General features: G+C 54.4%; 2 protein-coding genes across 6 annotated transcripts in view; one reads left to right on the plus strand and one right to left on the minus strand.

Moving 5' to 3' along the window:
* The window catches only part of NSMCE1 (NSE1 homolog, SMC5-SMC6 complex component), a 31,010-nt gene extending 7,977 nt beyond the window's left edge, over window positions 1-23,033 (plus strand). For 2 of the 4 annotated variants that reach the window (XM_033839123.2, XM_033839122.2), the window contains exons 3-8: window positions 14,375-14,496; window positions 15,266-15,343; window positions 16,560-16,706; window positions 21,291-21,407; window positions 22,226-22,346; window positions 22,791-23,033. In XM_033839123.2, the coding sequence (XP_033695014.1) occupies window positions 14,375-14,496; window positions 15,266-15,343; window positions 16,560-16,706; window positions 21,291-21,407; window positions 22,226-22,346; window positions 22,791-22,969 (764 nt within the window). In that variant the 3' untranslated portion in view covers window positions 22,970-23,033. The remainder of the gene's footprint in view (window positions 1-14,374; window positions 14,497-15,265; window positions 15,344-16,559; window positions 16,707-21,290; window positions 21,408-22,225; window positions 22,347-22,790) is intronic. The other 2 variants (XM_033839125.2, XM_033839124.1) reach the window with 2 other exon arrangements.
* KDM8 (lysine demethylase 8) overlaps window positions 1,799-27,817 on the minus strand; it is a 46,132-nt gene continuing 20,113 nt past the window's right edge. The window contains exons 8-9 of one of the 2 annotated variants that reach the window (XR_012326065.1): window positions 5,953-27,745; window positions 1,799-4,503 (exon numbers count right to left, since the gene is read on the minus strand). Coding sequence is in view for 1 of the 2 variants with exons in the window: in XM_004315765.4 (XP_004315813.1) it covers window positions 27,581-27,745 (165 nt within the window). In the remaining variant the exon portion in view is untranslated. Of the gene's footprint in view, window positions 27,746-27,817 lie in introns of both variants that reach the window. The other variant, XM_004315765.4, reaches the window with a different exon arrangement.

The raw sequence follows: 27,817 nt of genomic DNA on the forward strand, positions 1-27,817 counted from the left end.
TTCCTATTCTGGGCTCTTGCTTGGGCTCTCCTTTTACTGTCATTAGGGGAAGACCAACTTCCCACATCTCTGGCTAGTGAAGAATTCCAATTTTTTTCTGATGTCCTGGTATAAAGCCTTGGCCTTTCTTCCTGGCATTGGAGCACCTTAGATTTTGAACCAGGGCTTGTGTTCAAGCATGTGGCCATCCAGCACCATTTCCTGAGACTCTCCAGTGGGCCAGGCCTCTGTGCAAGAGATAAACTTGACACAGAGATAAACTTTTGCTTCGCCTTGGGTTTCGTGAGTCAGACCTGGAATCAGACACGGAATCAGATGATTCCAGTATAAGCCCCCTTGATGGGAGTAAGTACAGGAGGCCTGGGGAGTGGTGGTTAAGAAGACTTGGATTTGAGGATTTCCACTTTAGACCAAGATAGGGTAACAGGGACTAATTTACCTTCCTGTCTGAAACAATAAAAAAATGGACAAAAACATGCAACACCGGTCATTAGTCAGTGAAGGACAGTGATCTCTTGAGAGGTAAGCTTGAGGGTTTTTCCCTCTTGACACCGAATATGCATTTTTTTTTCCCAGCACTACCTCCCCAGTTCTCTGGACACCAACTTGAGTGTCCAAGAACTCAGTTCAGTTCTGACACTACCTACCTGGAGTTAGAGTCAGATCCCACCAGTGAGGGGCTTAGTCCCACAAGACTGCCCCTACTTACGATGCCAGTCTCAAGTCCTGGGCCACCCATACTTCTGACTGGCTATAAATCAGGGTTCTCATGATGCCCTCCTCAGGTTCAATACATTGGTAGAATGGCTCATGGAACTCAGGAAGACACTTCACTTGCATTTGCTGGTTTACTATAAAGGATACAACTCAAGAACAGCCATATGGATAAGATGCATGGGGCAGGGGTGGTTTGGAGCCTCCGTGCCCTCTCTGGGTGTTCTACCCTCCTAGCACCTGGATGTGTTCACCATCCCGGAAGCTCTCCAGATCTCAACATTTAGGGATTTTTTTAATGGGGGTTTTATCACGTAGTCATGATTGATTAAATCATTGGCCGTTGGTGATTAGCTCAGTCTCCTCTGCCCAGAGTTGTGGGATGGGGCCGAAAGTTCCAGGCATGTAATCAAGGCTTGGTCTTTCTGGCAGCCCGCCCCCATCCTGAAATTGTTTAGGGACCTGCCAAGAGTCATCTCATTAGAACAAAAGACATGCCTATCACCTTATCACTTAGGAAATTTCAAGTGTTTTAGGAGCTCTGTGCCAGGAACCAGGGACAAAGAGCAAGTATCTTTCTTTCTTTCTTTTTTTTAACATCTTTATTGGGGTATAATTGCTTTACAATGGTGTGTTAGTTTCTGCTTTATAACAAAGTGAATCAGCTATACATATGTCCCCATATCTCCTCCCTCTTGCGTCTACCTCCCTCCCACCTGCAAGTATCTTTCTTATACCACAGGGAGAATTGGGTTGCGCCCTACAGTTGCCTCCGCTCACTGCTGTGAGAGCACTTTCAGACCATGGCACAGGGGAAACCAGGCAGAGCTAGACAGACACTCTGAGTTGAGATGGAGCTGAGAGTTCAAGGAGATGAAAGCAGCTAGGGTTTGTAGGACAGAGAACTGTACTGGAGAAGAGAGATGCACAGAGAGAAAAGTAGAGATCTGTAGAGTGCCCCTCCACCCCCATCAAGGATCCAGCTGAGAACAGATCAGCACGGGAACTACCTGAGGCTAAGGAAAGAACCAGTTGAAAGAAAGAATTAGGGAAACAATGTGGCATGTTCACACGGGGCTGGGAATAGTGCCTATTGCAGGCCCAAAATGGCTTCCCTGGTGAATTCTACCAAACATTCAAGGAAGAAGTAATACCAATTCCACCCTCACTCTTCCAGAAAATTGAAGAGAAGGGAACGCTTCCCAACTCATTCTGTTAGGCTTGTGTTATCCTGATACTAAAACCAAAGACATCGCAAGGAGAGAAGACTAAAGACCAAGATCCCTCATGAATGTAGATGCTAAAATTCTAAACACAGTTTTTGTCAATCTCATTCAGCAATATATAAAAAGGCTGATGTAATATGACCAAGTGGGGTTTACCCCAAGAATGCAGGGTTGGTTTAGCATTTGAAAATTAATCAATGTAATTCACCACATTAACAAACTAAAAAAGCAAAACCATATGATCATCTCAGTAGGTGCAGAAGAAGCATTTGACAAAATCCAACACCTACCCTGGCATGATGAAGCAGAAGTTTCTTACAGAAAATGAAAGCGATCCTCAGGAGCAGGGTGTAAGCAAGATAAACAGGACCTCAGGCGTTAGAGCAGGAGAGAGGAATCAACAACTGTCTGCACAGAGTTGAAAAATCCAACATCTATTTCTGATTTTAAAAAAAAAAACGGGCTTCCCTGGTGGCGCAGTGGTTGAGAGTCCGCCTGCCGATGCAGGGGACACGGGTTCGTGCCCCGGTCCAGGAAGATCCCACTTGCCACGGAGCGGCTAGGCCCATGAGCCATGGCCGCTGAGCCTGCGCGTCCGGAGCCTGTGCTCCGCAGCGGGAGAGGCCACAACAGTGAGAGGCCTGCGTACCGCAAAAAAAAAAAAACCCCTCAGCAAGTAGGAAAAGAAGGGAACTTCCTTAACCCAATAAAGGGGATCTATATAAAACTACTGCTAACATATTTAATTGTGAGAAACAATACTTTTCCCCTAATATCAGGAGCAAGACAGGAACGTCCATTCTCATCATTTCTGTTCACCATTGTACTAGAGGTTCTAGCCAGTGCACTCAGGCAAGGGAAAAAAAAAACCCACATTGGAAAGGAAGACGTAAAAGTGTCTATTCACAGACATGATCATCGTAGAAAATGTGATGGAATCTTTGAAAAAGCTACTAGAACTAATAAGTGGGTTTAGTAAAGTTGCAGGATACAAGATATACAAAAATCAGTTGCATTTCTGTATGTTAGCAGTGAATCATCAGAAACTGAAAAATTTTTTAAAGCACCATTTATAATAGCATCAAAAATATGAAGTACTTAGGAATAAATCTGACAAAAATTTGTAAGGTCTGTAAACTGAAAACCACAAAATATTGCTGAGAGAAATTAAGGAAGATCTAAATAGATGGAGAGACATGCCATGTTCATGGGCTGGAAAATTCAGTATCGCTAAGATATCAGTTTTCCCCAAATGATATATAGATTCAACTCAGTTTCAGTCAAATTGAAACCACTAGGTGGCGTTTCAGGGAGGTCTCCGAGGAGCTCCGGTTCTTTATGTCTCAGTGCAGAAAGAATTCAGTGAGAGGCAAAGTGATAGATAAGAAGTGATTTATTAGAATAGGATGCTTGTGAGGTTACAAGCAGCGGACGGGCAAGAGGGTGCCGTGTGCCGAGAACTTAGTGGGCCACAGTTTTATAATCAAAGGAAAAGTGGGGAGGGGGTAAAGGCCACCCTCTTCCTCATTCTAGAGTAGAGGTCAGGCTTCCATCATCAGCTCCTCCTACAGGTTGGCCGGGGGAGTTTTCTTGTCCCTACTTGGTCAAGCCAGGACTGTCGTGGCACTATGGAAATGAGCAAAAAGGCGGTAACATATGCTAAAAATGCTAAATCATCTCAGGTTTTGGTATAATGTCACCTTTTCCTTATATTTTTGTTTTTAGTACATGCAGAGGAGTGTGTCCTAGGAATCATTAACTTACTGAGTCAGGATATGGGTAGGATGTGGGTCTCATGCCACCATTGTTTTATTGTTTTGGGGTGTGTCTCATACTTCTGTTGCATGGTTTTGTTGCTAAGCAAGTCTGCTTTCTTGGGTCATCATTAACTTCCAGAGGTCGCCAATACTTTTTTCTTTACTTACAATCCCCTAGCGGGATGAACTGTTTAATTATAGTAAGTCCCCTACATACAAACGAGTTCCATTCCAAGAGCGCGTTCTTAAGTCCAGTTTGTTCATAAGTCCAGCAAAGTTAGCCTAGGTACACAACTAACACAATCGGCTATATAGTACTGTACTGTAATAGGTTTGTAATACTTTTCACAAAAATAATACATAAAAAACAAACAAAAAATAAAGAAAACATTTTAAATCTTACAGTACAGTACCTTGAAAAGTACAGCGGTGCAGTACAACACCTGCCACACAGGCGCTGGCGTTGAGTGAACAGGCAAGAAGAGTTACTGACTGGAGGAGGGAGAGGAGGTGGGAGACGGTAGAGCTGAAGGATCGTCAGCAATAGGAGATAGAGGGCAGGCTGCAGTGTCACTCATGCCTGACGCTGATGGCACAGGGTCAGGTTCCTTGCTGGGTTCAATTCTATCTACCCTCCTGAAAAACCGATCCAGTGATGTCTGGGTAGTAGGTCCTTTTTTCTTGTCATAGATGACATGGTAGCACTGGATTTCATTCTGAACGGCTGCTGAACCTTCGTGTACCGTGAAGTCTGACTCCCAAGAGAGTTGGCAAGTAGTTATGGGAAGATTCATTAGTTCAATTTCCTAAAAACAAAACAAACATGGAAGCCTGAATTTTGAAGCCTTCGAAGGAGGCCCACGTCCCCTTGGAAAGTAGGTATTCCTGATGATGTTGTCGGGGAATGGTGTTGCCCAGCTCGGGGTCTGAGGGGGCCCTGAACCTGAACCTGACTCTGGGTTGGAATGTGTGTCATTGATCATGTGGTTTTACTGGGCAGAAGCAGAAAGTTGCCACAGCCCACAGTTTCATAGCAACGAGTCTTTCAGAGTTACCCGCCTTGTTAAACTATTTTGGGGCTGGTCTTTCTGGTTCTGTTTGGTTGAACAAGTTGGGTTTTAGGGGATCATTGGGTCCAGCCTCCTCGTCTTACAAAGCAGGAAGCAGAAACCCCTGGGAGTCTGGTGTGCTGTGTAGCCCCTTCTCACACAATGACTCTGGGCCCCAGCACTGCCCAGTGCTGCCTTCTGAGTCAGTGCGCGATTCTTTGAGGGCCTGCCTTGCCTGAAGCTCCTAGGGTTTTTAAATTTATTGATTGATTGATTGATTGATTGATTGATTGCGGTACGCGGGCCTCTCACTGTTGTGGCCTCTCCCGTTGCGGAGCACAGGCTCCGGACACGCAGGCTCAGCGGCCATGGCTCATGGGCCCAGCGGCTCTGCGGCATGTGGGATCTTCCCGGACCGGGGCATGAACCTGTGTCCCCTGCATCGGCAGGCGGACTCTCAACCACTGCGCCACCAGGGAAGCCCTAAATTAATTTTTTTAATTTGAAGTAGTTCCAAACTCACAGGAGAGTTGTAAGAATAGTACAAAGAACTTTTTCCCCCCTGAATCATTTAAGAGTAGGTTACCAATCTGAAATTCCATCACCCCTACATTCTTTAGGGTGTGTTTCCTTCTAGCAAAGACATTCTCCTGAATAACCGCAGGATAACCATTAAATCTGACATTAACATTGATCCATCACTATCATCTAGTCCACAGACCCCATTGGTGTTTCTCCAGTTGTCCCAATATTGTCTTTTTTAGCAAAGGATCCACCCCAGAGTCATGTGTCACATTTAGTTGTCACATACAATTTGTCCTCAGGACAAATTAGGTAGAATATCTGAAATCTTAGATTAAAAAATTAAGACTTAACATTATTTCAGCGAGCAGAATAAGTAATATGACGTTCAGGCAAAACACCAGTGAACTGAAGTGCATGTACCAAAAATAGATTAGGGAACACAGTGTCAGAGGAACATTATGGATGATAGATATTTTCCGTTCTTGTCAAACCTCTCATCTGCCCTCATCCTAGCTTTGTTTTCCTCCTGCGGATTTACATGACCGCATCTGCGCTGTTGTCTCTGCAGGCCTCAGGGCTCAGACTCATCGTTGGGTGGCACGTGTTAGTGGTGAGGCAGTGATGCTGTCCACCTTTCAGTTTAGTATTCTATCCTGTATCTGCAGTCACGTTTATACGCACCTTCTCTTTCCAAGGAGGACTCAGCGATGATTAGATGCTGGCTCCAAATAAGTTTTCCTCCTGCTTTTAATGATTCCATTGTCCATTTCTGCCCTTTGGCCGTGATGAACAGTTAATAAGCATACCGCTGTCAGCCTGCTTGCCTTTTCAGTTAATCAAGGGGGATTAGGCTTGTGACCATAACTGAAAAGTGGCATAAAATTAGCATGAAAAGTAACATCTCAAACGCAACTTGATGAATTTTTCAACATACAGAATTTCATAACAGGCAGTTGTGATGTGCTCAGACCAGAGTCTTTGGGTTCTGGAAGCTCTGCAGCCACGAGGAAACAAACTCTTGTGGCTTTCACATCTCTGGCTCTTGAAGGACTCACTGTGTCCAAGTTCCAGCCGGCCCTTGATGACTGCGGCGCAGGAACCCAGCGGGGAGATGGTCCCCAGCAGTCCTTCTAGGCCAGTGCGGATCTGCTGAGCCGGGGCCTCTGTGTGCTCCACGCTCTCCCAAAGCGTGGCCTTCATTTGCTCCAGGAAGTGTTTCATACTGGCTCCCAGCCACAAGGGAGGGTGTGTGGGTGTGTGGGAGGGCTGGGAGTGGATTCTTCAGCAGGATTACCACACACTCCACTGGCAGGAATAGGGAAGCCATTTCTTGAAGACACAGGTTCAAATCAGGGACTTGGGAAAGTGTGTTTTTCTTCACTTTCTGAGTCTCTGCTTTCTGTTTTATAGAGGAGATCTTACCTACCTCATGGAAAAGTCATGAGTGTTAAACAGGAACTTAGGTGAAGTGCCTGGCACAGAGTACTTCCTGCTCCACGTCCAGTGCATGCGCCTTGCTGCCCCTTCCTTCCTGTATGTCCCTCCCCCTACCATCTACTCTCAGGTCCCGGGGCTGGGGGTGGGGGTGGGAACTCACCTCAGAAGATCCAGGATGTTGGTAAGTAGGGTGATAGGAATTGTTATGTAGACCATAGGCTGCATTTCTCGCGCTGGGATTTTCTCAGAAATACTCGTGGAAGGAGATCACGAGTGCAGGTGCTGAGTGGGGGTGTGAGTGACGGGAAGGCCAGCGCGGCTGAGAGTAGAGCGAGGGGGCACACGGGAGCCACTGGTGGCTTCCAGGTTGGCAGTGGTGGTGCGGGTATCTGGCTTCACCCTGGCTGCATGTGGAGGACGGGTGGGGGCCTAGGGTGGACGCTGGGAGGCTGGAGGAGGCTGTGTCGCACTCCAGGGGCGAGGCGCTGGGGACTCAGAGGAGGGCTGCAGTGAGCCGGACGAAAGCGGCCGGAGTCATCCTTCCGATGGCACCACAGGCCTGCCCGTGCCTTTCAGCCACCTTCCTCACCCCTGCCGGGAACGGGGTGCTGAGCCAAGTCCCACGTGTACAGAGTGTGGACATCAGTGAAGGCCACTCAGATGAGAACAGGCAATGGCTGTTTATTCAGAGCTTGCTCTGACAGGGGGACTTGTGTTTTGGAGACTTGCTGGCAGGCAGAGGAGTGGGAAAGCTGTATAGAGGAACAAAGGGAAGGCTTCAGCTGTGCCCTGATAGGAGGCCGTGGGCTCAGGAAGCTGGAGGCGGACAGTCTAGAAGCAGGACAGGCTGTGATTGGTTGCGGGAGCACACCTGGCTTTCTCAGGTTGGTCCTAAGTTGGAAGCAGGGACAGAAATTAGGGAAGCTGTCAGTTATTAATCAAGACCTGTTCATTTTTTTTTTAATATAGATTATTTTATTTATTTTTGGCCACTTTGGGTCTTCGTTGCTGTGCGCGGGCTTTCTCTAGTTGTGGCGAGCAGGGGCTGCTCTCCATTGTGGTGCACGGGCTTCTCATTGCAGTGACTTCTCTTGTTGTGGAGCACAGGCTCTAGGCGTGTGGGCTTCAGTAGTTGGGGCACTCGGGCTCAGTAGTTGTGGCTCCCAGACTCTAGAGCACAGGCTCAGTAGTTGTGGTGCACGGGCTTAGTTGCTCCGTAGCATCTGGGATCTTCCCGGACCAGGGCTCGAACCCGTGTCCCCTGCATTGGCAGGCGGATTCTTAACCACTGCACCACCAGGGAAGCCCAAGACCTGGTCATTTTGAGCCAATTATTACAGAGCTTATGGCTGGCTTCCTGAGCTGGTTGCTAGAGATAGTGGTCTGACCTCCTACAGGTCTAACTTACAGGTAGCAGGCTGGCTTCCTGGGCTGGTTACTCTAGGCGGTGGGTTGGTTCCCTGGGCTGGGTGCTGCAGATTGTGGATCAGAGCCCTGTTTCTATAACGTTTATTGTCCGTTTGTACATTCAGTCTCTCAGAAGAATGTGTGTGACACAGTCTGCTCCTTTGAGTTGTTTGCAGTCCAGCTTCTGAGAAACCGCAACCGCTTATCCGGTGGGTCAGGGGACGGAGTGGCCTCTGCAGTCACCGTGTCTCTTTATGGCAGGGCTCCAGCCTACACCAGAATTTGAAAACTGGTGGTGTGTCATTGGGATCTAGCTTACAGTCAGAGCCCTGAGCTAATCTCCGTTGTCACAAGATGCTACCATTTTTCTCTTTTTTGATTCAGACTCCTGGGGGTTAAGGCAGCAAGTTATGTTGTTGAGTGTCGAAATATTTTTTTAACCGTTTATTATGGAGAAAGAAAGGTAGAGAGAATAATACAACGCAGCCTCATGTACACATCGTCACCCAGTTAAAATGATAACTCATGACTGATCTTGTTTTATCTGTGCTCCTGATTACTTACCCCCGTATCATTTTGACACAATTCTCAGACCTCATTGCATATCTGAGTAAGAATTTTTTTTTTAAATGAATGCTCAGGTCCTTTTGTCACTGTGCCAGACTGAAGGCCAGATGTTTGTTTTCTGACCTGGACTTTGTCACTTACCGGCCCTGTGGTCTTGGATAAGTCCTTACGCTCTCTGACCCTTGGTTTCCTCTTTTGGAAAACAGACTGTACCACATACTGGCTCCCCTTGGCGGTCGTTCGTGAGGGTCTGATGAGATCCTGAGGGAGCAGAACTTTAGCACGTAGTGATGTGACATACAGATGGAGAGAACTCTTTGTCTGATCTGTCTGCCGCATGAGAGACCGCTGTCCTGTCCCTGCGCTTCCCAGCGCTGCTCACTAGCCGCATTGTGGAAGTGCCGTTGTCAGCTCACATACCTGAGTGTCGAGGGGACCATCTTCCCCAGGCAACTGAGGTGAAAGCCCTAGGCTGGGACGCAACCCCCCACACACCTCTCTGGCCCAGTGTGCCTGCCTGCCAGCCTCTCCCAGCCCAGGGGTCTGCTCTCGGGCCTGATGTGGCCTAGTGCCCACGTCTGGTCCAGGGCCTGGGCTGCCCCGTCCTCAGTGCTCAGGAGCACAGCCCGGCTGGCCCCAGCAGATGAGAGAGCTCTCATGGGGCACGTTGGCCCATAAGTGGTTTGGTCCCCTGGGGTCTTATTTTTTGCTATTATTTCCTCTGCCTAAAATAGTATTTCCTCTGCCTAAAAGTTTTCTATCTGTGGTGCCTGGTTTGGAACAAAACTATCTGTTGCTCAGAAGTTAGGGCGGCAGACTTCCTGCTGCCCAAGTATGCAGTGAACCCTGGGTTCCAGTAGGCTTCCGGGAAGCAGAGACTCTGATTAACAAGAAGAGGTTTGTTGGTTAAATTAAAATTTATTTTAAAAGAAGAGGAGGTAACAGTGGTGGCCAGAAAAAAACGACCTCTCAAAATGAATTGAACCAGCTCTCACTCCTCAGAGAAGTGTCCCGTTTGCTCAGTGCTACCCCAGCCAGTCCACTGCCCTGAGTCCCATTTTTTAATTGCCCCAACAGAAGAAGGGCATTTCCTGCTGAAGAAAGAGCTGTTCTGTCCTCTCCTGAGTCCTTGGCCTTTAGTTTAGCTCCTCCCGCAGCAGCTCATGTGGCCCCCGTGGCCTGGCTGAGTAGTCAGGGCTGGAGGAATGATGGATGTTGGCCAGGCACAGCCCCTGTACGTGGCCTTGGGGCACAGCCCTGTGGCGTCAGCACCGCCTCTGGCGTCTTTCCCAGGCACTGCTCAGATACTTCCTGTCTTTCTGTATTGGCTGAGTCCCTCTTTGTGACCCTGAAGGCACAGTGCCAAGTTCTGGAGGAATGTAGGTGTGACCTTGGTGGGGTCTGGGGTAGGGAATGTTCCCAGAGGACACTTGCTCTGCTCCACAGAGGCTGTGTGGCTTCTTGCCCAGGAGCTTGGCCTGGGCTCCATTTCCAACGCTGGGCGAGTTGTTTAACCTCTGGTATGTAAAGGTGATAATAACAGCTCACCTTATGGAGTTAGTGTTCTTGCAGTGATGCAATGAGCCAAGCTAATGAGGAGTGCCCAGCACATCCTAAGGTGATGACAGCCCCACATTTACAGGCCTGTTGTGCTCAGCCCAACAGTAGCAACCTCACCACACTCCGTAAGAAAGGCACAGGTACACCCTGCTTACATGGAGAGAGAACACAGGTGGCACCAAAGATCTACAGACCCTTGCTTGCTTCAGCCATGGTGCTAATCGTCCTGGTTAGGGTGTCTCTTTGCTCTCTGAGAAGAGGCAGCTGTGGTAGGTCCAGGGCCTTGTTCTTTACCTCTTATAGCTGGTCATCCCATGTTGCTGACTGCTGGTCATTGGTGTGGAGGGACCCAGCCTCTGATCCAGTTCTACCTGTAAAAACTTGGTATTTTGATACTTACCTGAAGCCTGTCTTTTTTTCTCAATTGGTTCGGGATCTGAAGGGAGGAGTAGGTTACTCGTTAGTTCTCTGAAGTCCCTTGAAGTGGTAGAACCAAGACTGGAAATAGTTGTCTCAGAATCATGTGATGTGGTCTTTATCTCACGCACGGCATCATGGCCGTGGACTCATAGGATATTGGGGCCAAATGGATCCTCGGACACTGCTTTAGGCCACTTTGTTCCTACAGGTTTGCCAACTGTAGCTTTTCCACCATGGGCTCCAGGAAGAGGGGAGGGAGAGGGGGCAGAGCAGTGAAAATTAGCTGGTTTGAAGACTTGATTTTGGGAAGCACTGATCTGGTGTTACCTTGACACTTAACGGGCACATCAGGGATCTTGGTAGCAAGCAAGAGTTCCCAATTCTGGCCAACCTGAAAAGGAACGTATTGGGAGGCTGTTGGGAAAGGAACACACGGGACTGACCGTTGGCTGGTGGCCAGACTGGGGAATGGGCCGAAGCCCCAGGGCACCAGGCACAGGAAAGCACAGCAGCACCTCACGGCCAAAGTCACCCTCCCCCTGCAGCGACTGGGCTAGAACCACCTTCCGCCATCCCTTTGTCCCTTGCTCAGACTGAGAGGGTGTCTGACAGGCTGAGCACGGGTTCTGGCCCACTGTTGGCTGACCTGGGACCTGGCCCCTGCAGGTTCCTGCACTCTGGTTTTCTGCCTATGGGATTTGTTTTCCCACCAGAATCACACAGATGGGGTAAAGGAAGACTCTTTGGTAGAGTCTACTTAGGGAGTGGGGCAGCCAGAATTGGTAACTGGAACAAAGTGTGATGGGGAAGGAAGTGCTTGAGGACCGTGGGAGGACAGAGACAGAGCGCGGAACCCTGATGCTTTGTGGTCAGGGCAGGCCTGCACAGGAAGGGACGTGTCTGGGACACCAGACGGTCAGAAGCCTGGCTGGTTGGAGCAGGCATGGTGGAGAGAGGGTTGTGGGGAAGTGTTCTCGATTTGTGAGGTTGGATGTGAGGTGGCGGGTGGCCTTCAGGGATGAGAGAAACGGAGAGGCTGGCCTGGGGGCCCACAGAGGGGCGGGGCGGAACTGGGCCGGCCGTGCTGCTGCCTCTGTGGCCCCAAGAAGTCCAGTTAGGGTGGGGGTGTGGCTGAACAGGAGAGCAGCTTATTCCCAGGTAATGGTGCAGCGCAGGGCATCTGTGGGCAGCACAGGCAGGTCCGCCCAGCAGAGGGCTGTGGCTGAGCCCCCGAGAGGGCCGCTGTGCGCTGGAGCCCACGGGAGCCCCTGAGTAGGCGGCCGGCTGCTGCAAGGTCAGTGGTAGGAAGGGCTTTTTTTTTTCTTAAATTGAGAACATTCATGTTTCTGAAAAGTGAGGCTGGACAGCAAACTGGAGGTGGTAGGAGAGGGGAAAGCTCAGGGCGGCTATTAGCTCATCTCCGTGCTGACAAGGAAAGTCCGAGGTAGCAGAATGCTTTTGATCTGCCCACAGAGTACATTCTTCTGAACGACACCCAGGAGAGGCCTTTTCAGTGGAAAATGTGAATTGTTGCTTTCAGGGGGATGTGAGACTTGCCACTGCGTCACGTGGGACGGACGGGCTGGCTCCCGAAGCAGAGGCCCTGTTGGTGGGCAGGAGATGGTTCCTTGTGCCTGGGGGCCCCGCGCCTGAGTTTCCCAGGCTCGAGTCGGGTGCTTGCCGGGGGCCGAAGGGTCTCCAGCAAGCCGGGCGCGTGGCTCGTCCGTGGTAGCTGGCCCCACACACCGGGGCGAGATGCTTTGCATGGTGTGGGAGCGGAGAAAAGCACAGGAGCACTTCGTGCTGGGGCAGCAGAGAACAGCTCGTGGAAAAAAGTGCCCTGCAAGTTGGCTTTCGTAACTGGTCGATGGGAGTGAGGAGGAGGGCGCGTGAGCAGGGCACGGAGGCAGGAAATGTGACCGTGTTTCACTCCTCTGATCATGGTGTTTCAGCAGCTGTGGCCAGATTTCATCATCACGCTACCGTTAGGATTTTTGCCACGTCCGAGTACCACCTGTTTATTAATACGAATTTTTTCTTTAATTGCTTTCTTCCTCATCGTTTTTTGTTTTTTTGGTCATGCCACGTAGCTTGAGGGATCTTAATTCCCTGACCAGGGACTGAACCCGGGCCACGGCAGTGAAAGCTCAGAGTCCTGACCACTGGAGTGCCAGGGAATTCCCTAAATTGCTTTTTTTTCTTTTCTTTAACTTAAGCAACTTTAGTTGTAAAGGAAGATTAGATCCTGCCTGTGATTCACGTATTAGTATTTCTGTCCGGGTCTTTGTCTTTAGCTTTTCTGGGCCTCCTCAGCAGACGCCGTGCCTGTGTCACAGCTGCCGACTTTACGTGGCTGCAACCGCCATTGCCACCAGTGTGATCGTTTAGTTTTTTAAACTTTCATAATATTTAGCTATACAAGGAGCTTACAAGTACCCTTCTAAGAAGCCAAACAGATAAAGTTCAAGTGCCCTGGGATGACCTCCTCATTTTAGTTCCCTTCCTAGCAATGGCCTTGTTCATCAGTTTTGTGGGTAACCTTCCTGGCCTTTTTCCTGCATATTGTTTTGTTGGTTTTATTATTGTTTTTAACATAATGTTGTATATTGTCTGTTTTCCCGCTATTTTTTTCTTACAGTGATTTTTCTAAGGCACAAATCTTTTGAAATTAATTATTTTAATAAGTGAAAACAGTAATACATACGTTTGGTTTAAAAAAGTCTCACAGTACAACAGGGTGATTCCAGGACCCAAGGCTGACCATGTCTCTCCTGTGCTTCCAGCTCTGAGAGGCTCCCATGTCCCACAGGAGGAAGGGCACACGCCCCCTAGCCCGTGGGGCCCTGGGCCATCTGCTTCCTGCTGCTGCCGCCGCAGCCCTGCCAGCCGTCCTTCTTTCCCCTGCCAGTCTGCTGTCCATCTACCCCAGCCCCCTGCGGTGCTCCCCGGGCTCTGTCCATACCCCCTCCTCTGACAGGCTGGTGGCCCTGGAGAGGGTGCTGCTGCCTTGTGCGTCACCAGGGGCAGCACGAGGTGGCTGGCATACAGGTCAGGGGCTGTGGCCGTGCTGTCAGGGCTCCCCACTGCTCGCTGTGCCTGGCAGTGTAACGCTGGGTGAGTGAGCCCCCCTCTGCAGGCAGGGTGGGTTCATTACTGCGTGAAAAGTGCTCAGATCAGGGCCTTCCCCGGGGTGGGTGCTCCGTGTGAGCTGCTGTTCTTACCCTGTCATCGTTATTCTTCACTGTCGCAGCCCCGGGCCAGCACAGGTGTGCCTGTGTTCGATGTGTGTTTGGATGTCGAATAAAGGGAGGAAGGATAGAGGTGGACCTGACGCGTGCATGAGGACAGGCAGGGGCAGAGGCTCTACGGAGGAGTCAGGCTGTGATGCCCACTGCACTGAGGTGCTGAGTGGGGACAGTGACAGGGCGGCAGGGAACTGGGGCTGGGGAGGAGGCCGGGGGCTGCCAGCCAAGACAGGAAGACCTCAGCAGGCTCAGATGCCATTTCCCAGGCGTTTGTACTTCACAGCGCTGTCTCTTTGCTCCAGGAAGAAAGAAGCCACAGGCGTTGGCGCTCACCCAACAGGACCAGGGCCTCCACCCATTTCTGGCTTTGCTGTCCCGTGTTCAGGGTGATGGCGGGGTTGAAACAAGCTGCACTTTTTTTGATGGCGCACCCTCCCCCTTTTTCGCTTTTGCCTGTTTATTTCCAGGCACTGCTACCGTAGAGAAGTTGGAGGACTTCATCAACAACATTAACAGTGTCTTGGAGTCTTTGTACATCGAGATAAAGAAAGGCGTCACGGAAGATGACGGGAGACCCATTTATGCGCTGGTGAGTGCAGACAGAGCCCCCTGGTGGATGTGTGAGGGACCGCGGTGGAGACAGCCCCGTGCCCTCCTTACTGGGGCGAATGCAGGTGCACCCGCCTCACCAAGGGCTTGGAGGGAGAAAGGGATAAGATGCCTTTTCATTTAGAACAAGACATAGAAGCTGGGAAAAGCAACAACGTGCATGGCCGCTAAGGACTGAGACATATTTGGGGCCTCCTGTTGTTTTCAGGTTTTCCCTCCCAGCTAGGGGAGGGGGTGAAATACAAACCCCCATCCTTGGCTCGGGAACCACCTTAGGCTGTCAAGGGAGATCAGGCTCCTAACCACCAGGCCCACACAGAAAGGGGCTCTAGCCCAGGGTTTCCCAAACGTTGTCCATGGAAGAAAGGGTTATAGAATCAAATAACATGGAAATGCTGGGTCAAATCGGTAAATCAGATTTATTTACTGCCAGACTTCCCAGTGCCTTTTGCATTTGAAGCTCCATTAGCATGCAGACAAGTTTCCTGAATTTATCTGAGTTTGGAAGATATCGCACGATCTTGGGAATTCTAAAATCTCTGAAAATTAGACATACTGACTGAGCTATAGGTTTAAGCCTGTAACATAAGACCGGTTACAAATTTATCCCTGTGGCCCACAGTACCGGGACACAGGTGCTCCGTGACTGGCAAGGCAGGGAGGGAGGCAGGGAGGGAGAGAGCGCCAACAAGTGAATTAACTGACAAGTGAAGGGCACAGCCTGACCCTCACGCTGACTTATTTTTTAGGTGAATCTTGCAACAACTTCAATTTCTAAAATGGCCTCAGATTTTGCAGAGAATGAGCTGGATCTGTTTAGAAAGGCTGTAAGTACAGTAACTCCCATTGCCCAGCAGCTGGGCTTCTTATAGGAATACCTGTCTTTCACTGGAAATGGAAACTGCAATCTTAGAGGGTCACCACTGCTGCCCGAGAAAGCCCTTTGCAGGGGGATGTCACCAAGCGCCTCGCCCAGAATTCACAGCTGCCAGGCGATTGCTGGTTGCCACGGCTGCCTAGGAAAGAAAGGCTGGTCCGGGTTTGACCCCAGCTGGGGTTTGACCCCAGCTGGTTGAGCAGCAGTGGGCCTCCTGGGTGTGTGATGCAGGTGAGCAGGTGTCACTGCCTGGTACTGTGGCAGCATCGCCTGGGAGCTTTTGCTAGAAAGGCTGAATCCCAGCCCCCACCCAGGCTGCTGAATGTGACCCTGCATTCTGAGAAGGTGCCCCCGACCCGTTTGCACAGGCACATTTGTGAAGCGCTGCTCTGCCTGCCTGGCTTTGGAGTTGTTCCCCCAGCCACCTTGTCACGCACCTGGCTGAGCACCCGGTCAAGACAGTGGTTCTCAGCTCTGGATGCAACGTAATAACTGGGGAGGTAAAAACAACGCAGACGTTCTGGCCTCAGGTCTGTCGAGTCCAAGTCTCTGAGGACTGACCGAGTCCTAGAATCATTCCTTCCTAAGTCTCCCCTGGGGACGATCAGCAGCCAGGGTTGAGAACTGGGCTCTAAGATGCCAGACACACCTGTGTGTGCAGGAAAGCTGTCTTCCCAGTGGCTGTGCCCTGCTGTGGGCAGAAGTGTTAGGGCAGTTGGCGGCCGGCCTCTCGCGGCCCTGGGTCCACAGTGCTTCTGCAGCTCCCGAGTGTGCTCTCGCGGCCCACCCTGCTCTCCTGCCCTTCCCGACTCCAGCCTGCCACTCAGACCAGCCCTGATGGCCTGCCCACCTTTGAGTAGGAGGGGTGCTGCCCCGTTTCCTTATTCATTCATTCCTCAGCTTCTCCATCTTCAGGGAGGTGAAGTGACCCTTCTTGATTTGGGGGGGCATGAAGGTCATTCATTTGGGATGGTGTTACAGGAGGGACTTTTGGGTCAAAACTGTTTATGGCTTTGGATGCATATTATTAAGTTATTTTCCTGAAGAGTCCTACAGTTCTGTCTGTGATAGGAATAGTATAACTGCACCCCTGCCAGAATTGGTATTATTGCTTGAAAGTTGTTTGTGCCAGTTTAATAGATGAATGTGGTATCTGTTTCTTCCAGTTGGAACTGATTATTGACTCAGAAACTGGCTTTGCATCTTCCACAAATATTTTGAACCTGGTTGATCAGCTTAAGGGCAAGAAGATGAGGAAGAAGGAAGCCGAGCATGTGCTGCAGAAGTTCGTACAAAACAAATGGCTGATTGAGGTACTTTGTGCCGTGGATTTTCCAGCTTGGCTCACTTTTTAGAATGAATCACAGTTTTTCCTCCAAAACCATATTGTATCTAACGGACGTCTGTTGAGCCAGGCCCGTTTGGGTCCCTTCTCTGCTTTGAGGCCCACAGTGACCCTGCGAGGAGGACTGGAACCTCCTGTTCACTCACGTGACCCGGGGGAGCCCCAGCTGGAAGCGGCAGAGCCGTGGGCCCCAGACTCTGCTCCCAGACAGGCCACGTAGTGTGGCGCGCAGGAGCACGGCGCTGGCGTCAGCCCTGGGCCTGAACCCTGGTGGCGCGGGTGCCCCCGCGTTCCTGTGGGGGTGGCGTGCGCCCCTGGGGGCGTGGCGAGCGGGGCGAGCTGCCGTGTTGGGTGCCAGTGCTGGGCCCTCCCGGGAATCGCCGTCCCCGTCCTGGTTATCGTTGCCAGCGTCATGTTACCCAGGGCCAGCGCTGTGGGGTTCTTTCACTTAGATGGTGGCCCTTGAACAGCAAAGGGGACGTGTAGATAAGCGTTTGGAGAGGAGCTGTAGGAATCTGAGAGGTTCAAGTTTCTTGACGCCCCGTATCTAATTCTGTTGGCTGGAGCAGTCAGATGTTTCAGTTCTTTTTCCACAAACGCACCACCGTTTACAAGAAATGCGAGTCAGACAGGCTGAGCGCTGCCTCGTGCACCACAGTCCTGCCCCTCGGGGGCCTGTGTCTGGGCAGGACGTGCCAAGACAGTCCCTTAACTTCCTCATTTGGTGGGAGGCCGCTGCTGTGGTGACATGATGCTTCACTTCCTTTTGGGGTGGAGCTCACCTCTGGAGTCCTGGCGACAGCGTTCTGAGTTACTGATCTCAGAGGGTGGGCGGGCCCTGGTAGCCTGACCAGAAACGTTCAGTGCCTGAGGTACTTGCCTGATGGGAGGAAATGTCTGAAGAGGCCACAGCCGCGAGGGCGGGGCGAGGGGAAGCTGCCAGCATCTCTGGGCGTGTCTGCGCAGCACGTGCTTGGGTCCTCGCAGCCGCCCTGTGAGGGCGGGGAGCCCCTTAGCTCTGTTTTGTAGCTGAACCCACTGCAGCTCTGTGATCTGGGTGAAGTCCCACACCCGGCAAGTGGCAGAGCCACGTTCAGGCCCCAGCTTGGGTGACTGCAGGTCCCCATCAATTGCTTTGTCACAGTTCTTCTTTCTCTCTGGGGTGGATTTGGCGATACGGAATGTTCTCGGGCAGCTCGGGTCATAACTGACCATGCTGTGTCCTCGGGCCAGGCTTTCTAAGGCTGGGGACTGTGACCTCATCGTTGTACTTCATCACTCCTGGAGGTACTACTTCCTGAATGGCAACCGGGTGGGTAGATGAAGTTCCAGGGGAACAGTATTTATCTAAAACTCACCCCCAAAATAATACAAGAAATCCTCGTAGATTAGGAAATAGCAGTATTCATACGGGACTGTGTGGGTACGAACACCCGTCGTATCCCCCGAAGCTCGCCCTCTGCTGCCTAGGCGCAGCCTCTGTGCCCGGCTCTGGGCCCCAGGGTGGTCATGTGTGTCTCGCACATGCAGGTGCTGTCCCACCACGGTGCAGGGCTGTGCGCCCAACTTTACCGGCACTGATGCTTTGCTGCCCAGAGCAGGGACGACAGAAGGAAAGGACGCCTCTGGGGTCCGCTGGACTTGCCTTGGGCCCTGCCTCCTGTGCTCTCTGCTTCTTCCTCAGTGAAGTGGAGGTGCTGGTGCGTCCTTCCAGGGCTGGGGGTTCCCTGAGCGCTGGCCTCCGCAGCCCCGACGGCCTCCGGGGACCCCCTGTGCTGACTGACCCCTCCAGCCTCGTGTGGACAAAGGAACAGACCCGGGAGGAGGGGGAGGGCATGGTGGTGAGACACCCCTAGGGTCCTCCTCTGGCCTTGCCAGTATCTCTGGCGGCGGCTTCTCGCCTCTGAGCCTGTTTCCCGTCTGAAGGATGAGCACGGTGGTGGCACGCAGGTGTTTGTGTAGTGAGGGCGGAGTGCTTTCTGAAGTGGTCGGCATGGGCGTGGCGGTGAGTTCTGTGGCACTTTTCGAGGAACAGCTGAGGGGCTGCGAGGTGAGTGCTGGCCAGTTCCCCGACCAGTCTTCCTGGGGCAGCACCTTGACCGGAGGGACCATGTCTGAGTCTTAGCCTCTCAGAAACGGGACTTTCCTCAGAAGCCACGCTGTGGGGGAATGTCACCTGGCGGCACTTTTTTACGAAAGTACCTGGAGAGCCCTGCCCGGTACCCTGCGCCCGGTACCCTGTGCAAGGCTCCGTCCGCCCTGGCCTTGCACAGGGTACGGAGGTGCTGAGGCACCTGTGCAGCCCCTCAGGGGGCCCCGGAGTAGGGGGTGGTCAGGGTCAGCAGGCGAGCCCCAAGATATGGAGGAGGCCTCAGAGAAAGCACGGATCCTTGGAGCTTGGGTGTCTGCTGGCAGCTGCATCTCTGCACACCCTAGGGACCAGTCCCCACCGCAGGATCCCAGCTCAAAGGATGGCTGTGAGGCCTGGGAGATAACCTGGGTTTGGGTCTTCCTTGGAAATCCAGGGCAGGCCGCCTGTCCCGGTGACGCGGCCCCGAGGATGAGTGGGGTCATGAACAGTGAGCACTGGGCAGTCTCAGGCCGCTAGAAGATGTTTAGTAACTGCAACTCGAGCCTGACTCTGAACTTGAACTTGCTCACCCCAGCCTCGGGCGTTCCTCCTTGGGATCGATGCAAGGGTCGATGCAACTCTTCCCTTAGACGTTTATCACAGCACTGCCGAGCGCTGGGCCTCGCATCACGTGCTGGGGACACAGAGTGAGCAAAACTGGGCCGGCCCACGGTCTGGGGAGGGAGCCAGAGGTCAGCCCCGCACCTCACTGAAGTAGAGTTACAGATAGAGAGGAAACAGGGTTTTATGACAGCGCTAACAGAGGAACCTTCCCTCTGCAGAGGAAGTGACACTCAGCTGAAGGCTGGATAGAAGGCACCTGGACTGGGGGTGGGGACCATGGTCCAGGGCAGAAGGAGCAGCCTGTGCCCGAGTGGGCATGGTGGGCGCAAGGAGCTGCGGCTGGGCGCTCTGGAAGAGGGGACAAGGTGCGCCTGGAGGTGGGCAGTAAGGGGTTTGGTTCTTCAGCCTAAGAACGGCGGAGCATCACAGGGCTGGGCCTCGCAGAGCTCAGGTCGCTGGACAGGGTTGCAGAGGGGCAAGGGTGGGCCCAGAGGGCGGTTAGGAGGGTGAGGGTGGCCGTGGAGATGGAGCGTTGTTACGGACTGGGGAGCTTTTGAGAAGGTAGCAGCCACAGGACCCAGGGCAGCCTGGGAGGCCCGCCCTCCCGTGCCCAGCACCTGAGGGGCACAGAGCTCCCGTCCGCTTCCTGGCTGGCCCGACAGCCTGCGGCACGGGACACCAGTGCCTCGTGCCGGGCCCCCGTCCACTTGTTTGAGTCCCTGGGCTGCGTCCTGCCTGCCCGCCCTGCTCTCCACGGTCAGCGCTCCTGCTCTCTGACTGCGCCCATTTGCTGTGTCTCCCTCTGGGTGGTGGCCCGCCTACCACTGGAGGCCCAGAGTGAATGCACTTCCTGGCTGGCTTACGGTGGGGAGGGGGTGTGAAGTGGGGCCCGCTCGTTGCAGGCGTCAGGTGGAGAAGAGCGGAGACACGAAAGAGTGCTAGGCTGACCCAGCAGCCGCAGGTTCCGGTAGTGGCTTCTCCTGAGGCCTGCAATGTCGGCCTGCCCACCGGCCCCACCGGCCCTCCAGCGCCCTTTGCCCAGGAGCCCCACCGGCAGCTCCTCCTCCCCCAGCGCGGGCAGTGGAGGGGAACGAACACGGTTAAGAGGTTCATCTCCTGCTTCACTAGTCGGCTTTCATGAATAAACGTCCGTGGGCCTCTGTGACCCCTGCCTCTGCCCTGTGAGCTGGCCGTAGGGTAGTTACCGCAGCCAGGTTTTCTGTACGTCCTGGCTTTCCACCGTGTCTGGTTGGGGGAACCGGGAGGCCCTACCAGCCATGCCACCCAGCCATGCCGGGGGCCTCCCTGGACCGTCTCCAGCGTTGTCCGTAAAGTGGCGCGGCTGGAAGTGATCACGGATGGTCCCCTCGGAGGCTCCAGGCAGCAGGGCTGGGGGCACCTGCTGTGCTGCTCCCTGGGGGTGGGGCTGGGGGGCTCTGGGGAGGAGAGGAGGAAGTGGGCGCTTGGGTAGGGGGTGGAGTTCATGCTGTGGGATCACTGCCTCCCTTTCCCGGCCTCTGTCCTCATCTGGGGGGCTGGGCAGGCCTCACACGTGGGGCTGCCGTGCAAGATCCATGATTCCGTGAAGGCACAAGGAAGGCGCCAAGAAGATGCGGGGGCGGGGGTCCTTGCCTCGGTTTCCTTTTAGGTCTTACCTAAGTTTTCCCCACTAGAGGCTCTGCAAGAGGCCGGCGTGGATGCCTGTTGACTGGGGTTGGTGAAAGCCTGTGCGGCGAGGGGCGTGTGGCCCTCTCCCCGTTTCTGGGCCTCGGGCCATGGGAGCAGAGATACAGGGTGGGAAGAGGGCCAGGTGTGCCAGTTTCGTAAAAGATGCCTCTTCCTGTTGTGTCCCTGCAGAAGGAAGGGGAGTTCACCCTGCACGGCCGGGCCATCCTGGAGATGGAGCAGTACATCCGGGAGACGTACCCCGACGCCGTGAAGGTCTGCACCATCTGTCACAGCCTCCTCATCCAGGTACCACAGGGCCGGGGGCGGGCACTTTCTAGAAGGCCCCAGGCCTTCCTCCAGCATGAGCAGAAGATGGGCGTCTCCGCAGAAGTGTCTGAGGATGAGCACACGAAGGCCCGCCTCTCCTCCCTGGTCCCTCTGTTCTCGTCCCAGGGCTCTTTCTACTTTTTTCCAGATAAGGCTCTCAGAGGTCTTCTGTGTGGTCCATATTATCTCAGCAGCTGTGTGGTGAACACCGTTCTGTCTCAACCATGGTTTCCCTGTCATCTGTTTTCCCCTGTGTACTTTGTAGGGCTGCAGAGCAGAGCAGCTGGACCGGTGCTGGATGTTTGTGTTTCCTTTTTATCTTTTTGCGATCGTCACCTACACCGGGATAGGCCTCTTTGCACGTCCATCCTTGGGCACCTGGTGGTTTTCTTGGGTTGAATTCCTGGGAGTGGAGTTTCTGGAACAGAGTGCACACACGACTGTTGAAAGCTTTGCTCCACGTTGCTAAAGTGCCTTCTGCAAAGCGGCCGTCCTCACGCCCACTGCAGGACCCACACGTGCTGGGAGCCTGGGACTAGCCTTGCTGCTCCAAGGGCCTGGCCTGCTGCCCTCGCTGCCGCGCTCCGGCCTTTGGAGCCTTGAGCTTCCTCCCCGTGTGCTCATTCATCAGATTCTTTACTAAAACTCACTGCACTAAGTTAGACTTACGGGTTGTTCTTATTATTAATCTGGGGCCTAGAAGACAAAAATACTGAGCCTGCGGGACGTTTTCCTTGCAGTTTCCTGAAGGTTTATGAACACGGCGGGCTCCACAGCCATCACCTTTCTCATTTCAGGGTCAAAGCTGCGAGACCTGTGGAATCAGGATGCACTTGCCTTGTGTGGCCAAGTACTTCCAGTCCCATTCGGAGCCGCGCTGCCCCCATTGTAACGACTACTGGCCCCACGAGATACCAGGTTCGTGTCCCTAAGCCGCTGTCTCCTCCTGGCCTCTGGGCGGCTGGGCTGCGAGCGTGCCCGAGTTGTGGTGCATGGCCCTGAGGGGCCACGGGGGGCAGGGAGGCAAGGTGCGCCAACAGAGCCGCCACGTGTGCGCAGGACCCGAGCTGCACATGCTGAAGCAGCTTCTGCTGTAAGCTGAGGCCAGCTTTTGCTTGCCCTGTTCCACAGGGCTCCCTAGACCCTGGTAGACATCCTGAGGCATGTGAGGGTCTGGTGTAGACGAGGCTCTCTCCCTGGCAGCTGTCTCGGGAGGGGAGGTATAAGCGGTGTCCCCAGCTCCCTCTGTTTATCTGTCAACTGGGACTAATTCTGCCTTCCTGGAGAGTAGAATGTTCCATAGGACAGAGTCCTTGGCACACAGCCGTGGCTGTGGATGGCAGCCGGCCGCACCGTTCACAGTATTTTCTGGCTTTTCTGCGTACAGAAGTCTTCGACCCCGAGAAGGAGAGGGAGGCCAGCATCTCCAAATCGAACAAAAGGTCCTTGCGATCCAGGCAGCACTAGCCGGCCACCGCCTTCAGGGCAGTGACCGGCACGCCCCGTTTGGAAGAGAGGCATCAGTTTCGTGTTTCACGTGATTCACCTCCTTTATCTTTTACATTCACTTGTTAACAGGTTTGGAATAAACTTACTAAGCAGCCACCTCGGCCTCGTCTGTGGTTGGGTGCCCCCCTTTCCTGGAGCTCACTGAGAGTTGGGAGCCCCCCGGCTTGGGCTCCGGAGTGAGGCTGGCAGAGCTCCTCCTGCCCAGCACCGTCCGAGGCCACTTGCTCAGGGCGGCTTTGCCTTCGGTCCCCAGCTGTGGTCACCCATCCCACCCACACTGGCCGGCCCGACTTGGGCTTGTGGGGGCCTTGGCCCCCCCGACGCCCCCCGGGCTGCACCCTCCTTGGCCCAAGACGCACCGGCCTGAACGGCATCACCCACCGGCTCCAGGCTTCTCCCGCGGAGTCACCTTCCCACCGTGCCAGGCGGCCTGGCACGACCCTGCTGACTGCCCTTGCCCGCGGGCCTGGGCCACGCGATGGGGCCCCATGTACCGCAGCCCCTCTCGCCTCCTACCTTCCAGGGCATGGCATTTCTTTCTGTCCCTGAACGAACCATCGTGTTCCTCACCGCCAGGCCTCTGCACACGCGTCTCCCCCGCCTGCCTGCCCTCCCCTCGCGTGTCCCGCCCTTGCGGGCAACACCTGTCCACCCTTTAGATCGTAGTTAGGCTGCCGCCACCTCCACTCCAGTCCCCCACCTCCCCGCGTGTCTCTGACCATCACACTTGCCGCACTATTTTGACTCCCTGTCTCGCCTCCCTTCCACCCCAGAATCAATCAGGACCCCTTCAGTCATGACAGCAAACCCAACTCAGAGTGGCTTAAACAAGGAAGGACTTGGCCAGAGGGGGTCCTTTAGGAGAGGCTTGACTTAGTGGTTCCAGTGATGTCACCAGGCATCCTATTTCTCTCTCTGCCCTGTTATCATGAGTGTTGGCCTCACGCTGGCGCCTAAAACACGGTCTTCCAGCAAATCCAGCCTCTTTCTTCAGGGCAGCAAAATGGCTTCCACACTTGCAGGCCTCGCTCACCCAGGCCCCGCCGTCAGGAGGAAGAGGGCGGGCCTCATTTAGGGGCTCCCCCATCCCAGCAAACATCCAATCTGGATACCTGTGGGGGAGGGTGGGATAGTCCAATGGGCACTCTCGGCCTGGGCCACCTCTGAGCCGTGAGTAGGGCAGCCCCTCCCGAGCCACGTGGCTGAGGAGGAGGTTCTCTAAGCAAATTGAAGACGCTGTTACCAGGGAGAGAGGGAATGAATGTGGGTGCCCAAAGGGTGGGGTGTCCTCCACCCGTGCGGCAAGGACCCTCTGCCCGATTCACTTGCATCAACCCACTGTGGGGCGGGACCCGGGTCCGGCCTGGGCCCTGAGGCCCACCCCCAGGCAGCGAGAGGCGCTCAGCTGTGCGCCGGCCCGGCCCCTGGGCCAGCCTTCTGAAGGCAAACACAAGCCTGGGTGAAGCCCTGCGGGAGCCCCGACTGGCGGGCGGGCGGGTGGGCGCAGCTGTGCCACCGAAACCAGCCCCAGCCAGCTTACCCAGAAAGGGGTTTCTTGGGAGGGTCTGAGAAAACATGGACCCTGGGCTCGGGGATTCCGGCGGGGAAGACCCACTCCCGGTCACGGTGGGGACTGCAGCCACTGCACAGCAGCTCCAGCTGTTCTGTTCGTCCTCCCAGTGCGCCCTCAAGATGCAGGTGCAGGAAGGGCTCCGGGTTGACACACCCTCCAAGGCTGCATTCCCGGGAGGAAGGGCATCCTCCACAATGCTGTTCCAGACAAGGGCGAATGGAGGCCAGGGCCCAAAAGCAGAGCAGCACGCCGTGGCCCTCCTGCCTGTCCGGGCAGGTGGCTGGGCGGTCAAGGCCAGGCAGGGTCACACCACGCAGGTGTCAAGGAAGCTCTGAGCACCTGCTGCTGGGACACTGCCCTCCTGCTGCCAGTCTCCCCTGCAGTGATGCCAGCACGAACTTCCTGAGGACCCCTTGGCACGGCCCAACCAAAGCCCTAACCCCAAGTTCCAGAGCACTTGCCTGGCACTCAAGGCCTTGGTGATCCGGCCCTGCCACCCCCGGGCACAGCCTGTCTCCCACCACTCTGCCCTCCCACTGGTGCCCCAAGCGTGTCACTCCAGGGATTACTGGACCGGGGACACTGACCGCTCTTCCGGCCTCCAGTCTCCCCCTTTGGGCTCTTCTCACACGGCAATGTGATCAGCCCTCGTCTCTCCTTGCTTAGCACCTTCATCCCTCCCCCCGCTGCCACAGTCCAGGCCCTGCCCTCCCCATTCCCTCAGCGCCCTCTGCTTGTGCTGCACCAGCCCCTTCCTCTCTCCCAAGGCCAAGGCTTTCCTGCCTCGGGGCTCCTGCACCTGCTGCTGGGAGCACCGTCCTCAAATCTCAGTGTCAGTTCTGGACTCCAGGTCCTTCAAGGTTCTACTCAGACGTCAGCTATGAAAGTCACGTCCCCAATCCCTCCCCTGTTGCCACATTCCACCGTCACCCTGTTCTCTTGCCTTCATGGCACTTATCACTATCCGCACTACTTATTTTATTGTCCGTCTCCTCTCCGGACCCCCCCAAGAGCATGAAACACAAGGAGGGCAGGGCCCCCATCCTGCTCGATGCCGCGCCCTGCCTGGCACAGGACTCCGGTGTTGAGCAGGCCTCTGCAGCTCCAGTGGGTGGGTGCCCGTACCTCCCCTTGGCCCTGCGAGCAGCTGGTTGGCACCTTTCTTCTAAGCCGCCTTCAGTCCACACCCCTCAGAGCTGAAGCCAGCCCTCCAGCGGGGATACTAGCAAGATGGGAGCCTTGCCCGGAGAGCAGATGAAGATTTCATCTTCCCATCTGACAAGGGACACTTGCTCGAGGCGGCCAGGCCTCAATATGTTTTAATGAACGCTTCCTCTAGTCCCTAACTTCAGAACCATGACATTACAGGAGAACCGCTTTTCGTCAGGAGTGGGACCTGCCAGCTGGGATGGATGGGGTCCTAAAGGCTGGGCCACCGTGGGAGCTGGAGCCGGGGAAGGAGTGGGCGTTATGCAGGCAGCCCTGGAGTTATGGCTCGTCTGCAGCCCGTCTCCTCACTGATGGCGAGCCTGTGGGCATGGTGGCATCCCTATTTTATGCCTGACTGCCTTCAGCGGCGTTGATATTTGCTATAAATTCTTCATATGAAAAATGAGGTAAATAACTATCAATAATGCTGGGTAGGGGAATAAACGACCTCACAAGCAACTGCTCACAGAGCCCGCGATTCCTTTCTAAACACCTCTCGTATTTGCCCGGGCTCACCCACGGCGTCAGACCCACGGCCACCCTGCAGCTTTGCCCATCAGCCCCTCCTCTTCCCTGCTGAGAATCAAACGTATGTTCTGATGATCTCTCTGCTCAAAACGCTGAAGCCCCAAGACCTACATGATAAGGTTCAAATTCCTTGGCCTGGTTACAGAGGACATTAGTAGCTAGTTTTAGCTGCCCATCAATGCTTCCCACCCCCCTTCTCACAGTAACTCAGGGGGGGCCTGTGAGCCAGGCCCCGCCAATCAGAGCAGCCACTCCCTGCCCCACGGCATTGCCCCAGAATGGGCGAAGGTCCCAGGCCCAATGGTCAGAACCTTCCCTGAGGTTTCTGAGCTGTGGGTAGAGGTGCTGGGATCTGGAGTTGACCTGCTGGGGCCATCTTCTCCCCCTGGGAAGAAGGCTACCTACAAGAGGGAAGAGACCGAGGCCAAGGTCAGACCAGCAGACATGAGGTGGCCACGGAGGGAGAGAGGCCTGGTGGGTAGAGGCATGGCCCTGGGCCGCCTCCGCAGCTGTTCCTGCAGGTCTGTGACACCCCTGCCCCCAGCATCCTTACCTGGTCAAAATTCAAACAGAACCACCCATGTTTTATACAAACAAACGTGTTTATGGAAAGTCTGAAGCCTGGGCCTCTCTCCTGGCCTAAAACCCTCTTTCAGAGAGGAGTGGTCCCGGGCGATGGCGGCAGCAAGGGGCAGGAGGGCCGCCAGGTGGTTCCTGGCTGCTGGGAGCGTGTGGAGTGGGAAATTCAGCAAGCTGGCAGGGCTGTGCGCTTCCCTGAAGGCAGGTTACACTTCAGTAACCAAGCCAGAAACTGCCCCAGGCTCCCCACTGCCCATCAGAGGCCTGAGCTGAGCACCCCCGTGACCAGGCCATGGCCACCCCGCTCCAGAGCCTGCGGGCCATGGCTGTCCCGACAGGCCAGTATTTACAACAGTAATAATCAGGAAGGCTGGTGACAGCGCCTGAGGTCTGTAGCGCAGCTCTGCCCACACCACGTCCCCAGAGCCCTCTGTGGTGAGGACTAGCGCCGCCCTGTTCCCCAGATGGAGACACAGTGGAGTTCCTTGCCCCACATCATGCAGCGGTTAAGCGACAGGGCCAGGCTTGAATCCAGGCAGCCAACCTCAGAGCCCCGGAGCTTCTGTGCAGGTTGTGGGCCGGGAATGTCCCTTTGGGGTCCCACCCGCCTGCCTCTGCTGCCCACACTGGCCTGGGCACCCCTCGCCCTGCGTGTGCCAAGGCGAGGGAGTCCTTAGGCGCAGGCCGGGCCGGGCACAGGGCGGAGGATGTGTGACCACGAGCGCGTCTGCTTGCCGGGCACCCTCCTCTCGGGCTACGACCACCAGAAGCTGACCGAGAAGCTCAAGTCCAGAGCCCGCACGTAATGCCAGTACTTCACCGGGATGAAGAGGATCTCTCCCGGAGACAGGATGCAGGACAGGAATGGGGCCTCGGCAAACCTGGGGAACTTCTCCACGTCGGGATTCTCCACGTCAACCTGAGGAAAGCGAAGGAAGTCACTGGCCTGCTCTCAGAGACGGGGTGTGGAGGAGGGGAAACGGTGGGTCCC

This window comes from Tursiops truncatus, chromosome 15 (genome assembly GCF_011762595.2).
Source record: "Tursiops truncatus isolate mTurTru1 chromosome 15, mTurTru1.mat.Y, whole genome shotgun sequence".
Taxonomy (NCBI): domain Eukaryota; kingdom Metazoa; phylum Chordata; class Mammalia; order Artiodactyla; family Delphinidae; genus Tursiops; species Tursiops truncatus.